Here is a 5,735-nt window from a genome sequence, read left to right as displayed (position 1 = left end):
CCCCAATCTGGACCCCAAACAATGTCATCTTAGCTCTTCTGATTTTCTCCTTCCCCTGAAACTTGTGGCTTATCTTGCAACAAAATATCCTGTTAGGGATAATACTTTCCAGCCCATCTCTGTTCCATTACTTCAACATGGAAAAGCCATCTCAGGACGGTGATTTCATTATACATCTTTGATGGAGGGATAAATTATTAAAGCAGATTCATAAAAAATGAAAGACATTTTACACAGGGAAAGGAGTCCTGACAGTAACCTAGATATGTCACAAAAGCTGACTGCCACCAAATAGGCAAACCTGCCCCTTGCCAGAGCAAAGGGGGATAAACTATGAAAGATACATGAGGGGAGAAGGAGAAATGAAGTGACTGGAATGGCAGAGTGGGAGATAAACACATCAGGGTAAAGGAAACAAAAGAGCAAAGACAATGGAGGAAAGGGGGAGTGAATGGGGGTTAAATAATTCAGGTCAGGATTTTTAACAGCCTCGAGGAAACAAGGGAACAGAAGTCGTCTAGGAATCACTGGCAGAGGGGAGGGAACCAACCAAACGCAATTCACAGTGTTCAAAAGAGATGTTGGATATTCGTGTCATTTGGACAAACCTTGGCTGGTGTAAATCAGTCAATCCAGCTGTGGGGTTTTACACCCTTCTGAGGATGTAACCCATAAATCAGAAGGGCAGCTTCAAGAGACACAATTCCAGCCATTTTGGCCACTTTACGCCACTGTTGGCCTCAAATCCTAACTGAATCCTCCCTCTGCTCTGCCCCGGTCTGTGCTGGACCTGTCTGGGAACTCTCCCCATTCACTGAGCTTCTTCAGTCACTGCCTCATTAGATAGAAATAACCCATCAGATAAGGAGCTTTGCAGCAATAATCCCAGCTCATGCTGCCAGTGCTGCTGGTGGACAAAGCATCTCCTGTGAACTTGTCACATCTCCTCACCCCTGTGCAACGCCCTTCCCTAAGAAATCAGCAAGTGTCCTCAAAACTGTGAAGCTACAAAGGGTGAAATCCAGCCTGGAACACTTTCCTGAGCACTTTCTTCTTCTTTTCCAGTACTGCTGCTCCCCTACTCTAGGGGATATCTACTCCCTGGACCAGTATTATTAATCAGCTCCTGGAGCAGGGAACAGAAACCTTTGCCTCCTGCCTCTATCTCCCTCCACTGCATTAATTTCTGATGTGGAAATATTCCTTTTCTTTCCTTGTTCTAATTTCTGGTCTCCTGTGTTGCTCCTGTTTCAGCTTTGGCTTTTCTTGCTTGCGGGATTCCCTCCTCTCCGTCAGACTTACACACTTGCACCTCTCCTGATACAAAGCACAGCTGAGGCTGTAAGGACGTGCCACATACACCACAGATAAAAGCAGGCATGCAAAATTCAGAGGCATAGAATTAAGACTGCTGGTGAGAGGATAACACCTATTAATCATGTCTATTACAGTAAAACCTCAGGATAAGACCAGGATGAGAAGGACACAAAATTAGGGAAACTCCCAACTGCAAAGGCTTTGTAATCTAAGAAGAGAAGCATGGCAGGGAATTACAATACATTGTGTGGGCAAAACAGTTCGTAACTTGGGGGTTTTTGAGTATAGGACATGAGTAGGACATATTATGTAGGGAAGGAAAAGCTAAATAGAACAAGAAGTGGAAGGCAGCAGGAGTCTGAGGGTATTGGTTGACACCAGGAGGAAAAGGGGAGGAATATTAGCAATGGAGAACAGAATCTGCCAGGACACAGAAATCGTTAGTTTTTCTTGATAAATATTCCAGCTTGTGGCAAGGTGAAAATTTTGAGAAGGTGAGGGCTGATCCCACAGTGTGGGCAGCAGGTGAGGGGGGAATTTTGCCCCTCTGCTCTGCTCAAGTGAGACCCACCCTCAGTGCTGCCTCCAGCTCTGGGGACCAACACCAGAAGGATGTGGAGCTGCTGGAGCGAGTCCAGAAGAGGCCATGGAGATGCTCTGAGGCTGGAGCACCTCTGTCCTGGAGACAGGCAGGCTGGGAGAGCTGGGGGGGTTCAGCCTGGAGAAGAGAAGGCTCTGGGGAGACCTTCGAGCCCCTTCCAATGCCTAAAGGGGCTCCAAGAGAGCTGCAGGGGGACTTAGGACAAGGGCAAGGAGTGATAGGACAAGGGGGAATGGCTTCCCACTGCCAGAGGGCAGGGCTAGATGGGATATTGGGAAGGAATTCTTTGCTGTGAGGGTGCTGAGGCACTGGCACAGGTTGCCCAGAGAAGCTGTGGCTGCCCCATCCCTGGAAGTGTTCCAGGCCAGGCTGGATGGGGCTCGGAGCAACCTGGTCTAGTGGAAGGTGTCCCTGCCCATGGCAGGGGGCTTGCAATGGGATCTTTAAGGTCCCTTCAGGGAACTGAAGAGGCAGCAAAAAAATCTGTATTTTGGTAAATATTAGTGTTGTCTTTTCTGCCTCTCCAAACCTGAAAATCAGATACTGAGGGAAGAACAAACCTTTCCTTCTCAAGTTTTCCACCATGGATGTGTGGGTTACTACAAATAATTATGTATATATCCTTGGCTGACTGGATCTGTGGTGCCTTTTATCCTTGGGTACATCTGATTCAGAGACAAGCGATGGGCCCCAAAACATCAGAGAGACACCTGCCAGGTCCTGCTTTCCTGGGACACCAGCAGTTCCAGGGAACCAGAGCAAAACCTCCTGCAGGCAACCAATGTCTGGCACTGGAGCTTTGGACTGGGTCCTCTCTAATAATTGTGCAATCATGGTAATTATATACAAAATAAAGTTAATTACTTAATCACGTGTAACAAGGACCCTTCAGCTACCGAGTGAGGCACAGGCTTGGTGCAATTATTCACAGGCTTGTAATCTACATCCCTTTGTGTTGAATATTTCATTAGTTACTATTCACATCTCCTCAGAGGTACTTTGCAATGGTTCAGTGATTGGATTTACTCTTCATTTCTTCTTGGCTTGTACAAGCTCCATTGTGACAAATATTCCTCTGTATTTTATCCCTTTAACAAAGAGGTTCTTTCCAACCTTCCTGTTACTCACCCCAGTGTGACCATCAGGAGCTTGAGGCAATTTCAGCTTCCTGATTTGCCTTCAAGGTCGTTTTGGGTGGGTGCCTTAGTTTTTGCCCCATGTTTGTACAGCTTTTTGGGTTTTGGCCATTATGGAGTGCCCTCAGCAAGAATAACCAATAGCAGTGGTAACCAAGTGTGTCTGGAAGTGAAGGAGATTGGATCACCTAAACCAGTCGCTCCTCTTCAAGCTGGTTCAGCCATGGCTGGCATAACTCTTGATTTACTCCTGCACAGAACAGGGGTCTGTACAGGAGGAGTACTTTTGGAGGAGGAAGAACCATAGGTTGGACCTCTGAGATCACTGAGTCCAACCTATGACCTAACACCACTATGGCAACTAGATCATGGCACTAAGTGCTATGCCCAGTCTCTCCCTAAACACCTCCAGAGATAGTGACTCCACCACCTCCCTGGGCAGCACATTCCAGTGTCTGATCACCCTTTCTAGGAAGAATGTCTGACCTGATGTCTGACCTGAACTTCCTCTGGCACAGCTTAGGCTATGTCCTCTTGTCCTGTCACTTGTTACCTGGGAGAGAGGCTGATCCCCACCTGGGTACAACCTCCTGCCAGGCAGTTGTAGACCTGAGGTATATCATGGACTTGCATTTTCACTTTGAAATACTTGAATGAATTCTCCAAACCCAAGGCAGTTTTCTTATGAACGAGACTCAGCAAACCAGACCCTCTGGCTTTGGAGATGCCGTGCTCCATGCACACTGCACAGCTCTCCTCACCTCTGGTGAAGTACCTGCCTTGCATAACTAATTTTGGAAGGAAGAGCAGCCTTCTGCTTGAAGTTAACATTTTAGGAAACCAACCTAATCTCACCTCTAAGTATTATAACACTTCAGCCTAAACCTAGAAGTATTTGTTGGAGTGTGCGGGGCCAGTGCCTCACTGAAATTGCAGTCTGAAATTTAGGTTAGATACACCAAATAAATTCTTCCCTGTGAGGGTGGTGAGGCACTGGCACAGGTTGCCCAGAGAAGCTGTGGCTGTCTTAACCCTAGAAGTGTCCAAGGCCAGGCTGGATCAGGCTTGGAGTAACCTGGGCTAGTAGAAGGTATTGCTGCCCATGGCAGGGGTTTGGACGGGATGGTCTTTAAGGTCCCTTTCAACCCAAACTATTGCCTTATATACTACCCAAACTGGTGACACCTTGAATGTTAACAGCCTCACAAGAAGGTCTGAGATTTCTTGGCTACAACACAGTGACAAGAGGATCTGCCAAGTCTTGCAGAAGGCATGTCTCACCTGGCAACATCCAAGCACGAGTTCCTGACAGCACTTAAGAATTTACAGCACATTAAATCTTCCAAGGATTTTTGAAGAGAGTTGCTGATTCTGTCAACTATGATTCTGGCATAACCTCTGAAATCAATGATGTAACTTCCATGAGTTATGGACGTGAATCTCTCTGTTGCTCGCAAGAGACCATTGAAACCACTGTCATTTCATAGCTAAAAATAAGGGAGGATTGGACCCATGTGTCTTTCTCTTACTTTACTGTATATAAATCAAGGCACAGATATGCTAACTGCATCACACACATCCTGGGGACAGTAATTTCTCAGTGCTTGAGAGACAAGAGAAATTGTCATTCAGGTCTGATCATCATTTTTATTGTATTCCAGCCAGAAGATACACATTTCATGCAAACTATACGTTCACTCCAGCTGCTGCTCAGGAGGAAGTTCCCGACTTCATGTGGGTTGGTCCTGCACCAAGGTACTTGGTTCTTGGTCTGTAGCACCAATGATTTTTTCAGGAGTCCTGGAAGCAGAGAAAGATCATCATTGCAAAGGTGTCAGAGCAAACAAAATGCCACCCTGGAGCTGGAATTTGCCTCATGACCAGTAACCCTGCAGAGTGCACCTTTGTTATGTCCTCAAGCTGGTTGGTGAGTCTGGTCCTGGTCCCTGCAAGGAACTGGTCCAAACCTCATGGATTTCCACCAGACTGGGAATTCTGAAGCTCTTGACTTTTTGACCAGACCTTGGTTCAACTATGACCAGGATCATGCCCACCCATCAGCTATGAAAATGTTTGCCAATTGATTATAACCTGCATTGAATGAGCACCTCACTGTAAAATTGTCTCCCAAAGAAGCAGCTGGTTTCCCTCAAGGTGGCTGGTGAAAGCCCTATCCCAGGGGAGCTGAGTTCTTGTGCCCCTCAGGAAGCACCCAGAGTTGCTGTTAAAACAGCTAAGCCCAGCTGACACATGCTAACCCTAATTTGAGAGCATCCCTCCTCTTCAATGCCCTCAGGAGAGACACCAGGAGGTGATGATGGCAGCAAGGCATTGGATGCCTGTTAGGATCAGCTTTGGGGCCAGCTCTGTAACTGGGGTAGCCTTGGATGAGAACAAAGCCTGGGAGTTAGGGTAGATATCACCAGGAGAAGTTCTGGGCTGATGCTGGACGGAAGGCTGGGTCTTGTGGAAGTGAAGAGGGAGGGATGGGGAAGGAAAGACCTGTACAAAACAAGTGAATTTCCATTAGGAAAGAGAAGGTGGACCTCCAGGGATGAAGAGAGAGGTGTGATGGGTGGGGAGGGATCTGTGAGGCTGCAGAAAGCAGATGGAAAGATAGGTGAAACCTGCTTAGCTTTAAAATGGACAGCTTTGCATGGCAGTTGCATCAAAGGACTGTG

At 47.1% G+C, this 5,735-nt stretch overlaps 1 protein-coding gene across 1 annotated transcript in view; it reads right to left on the bottom strand.

Moving 5' to 3' along the window:
• Window positions 1-4,694: 4,694 nt before the first annotated feature.
• Window positions 4,695-5,735, bottom strand: part of MAP6 (microtubule-associated protein 6) — a gene marked incomplete at its 5' end in the record, with an annotated part of 14,881 nt that continues 13,840 nt past the window's right edge. The window contains one exon of the mRNA XM_009076547.1: window positions 4,695-4,854. Within this exon, the coding sequence (XP_009074795.1) occupies window positions 4,785-4,854 (70 nt within the window). The remainder of the gene's footprint in view (window positions 4,855-5,735) is intronic.

The sequence above is a fragment of the Acanthisitta chloris genome, unplaced genomic scaffold, assembly GCF_000695815.1.
Source record: "Acanthisitta chloris isolate BGI_N310 unplaced genomic scaffold, ASM69581v1 scaffold7996, whole genome shotgun sequence".
NCBI lineage: Eukaryota > Metazoa > Chordata > Aves > Passeriformes > Acanthisittidae > Acanthisitta > Acanthisitta chloris.
The sequence above is the reverse complement of the archived record's forward strand: the minus strand, read 5'-3'. Positions and strand labels throughout refer to the sequence as shown.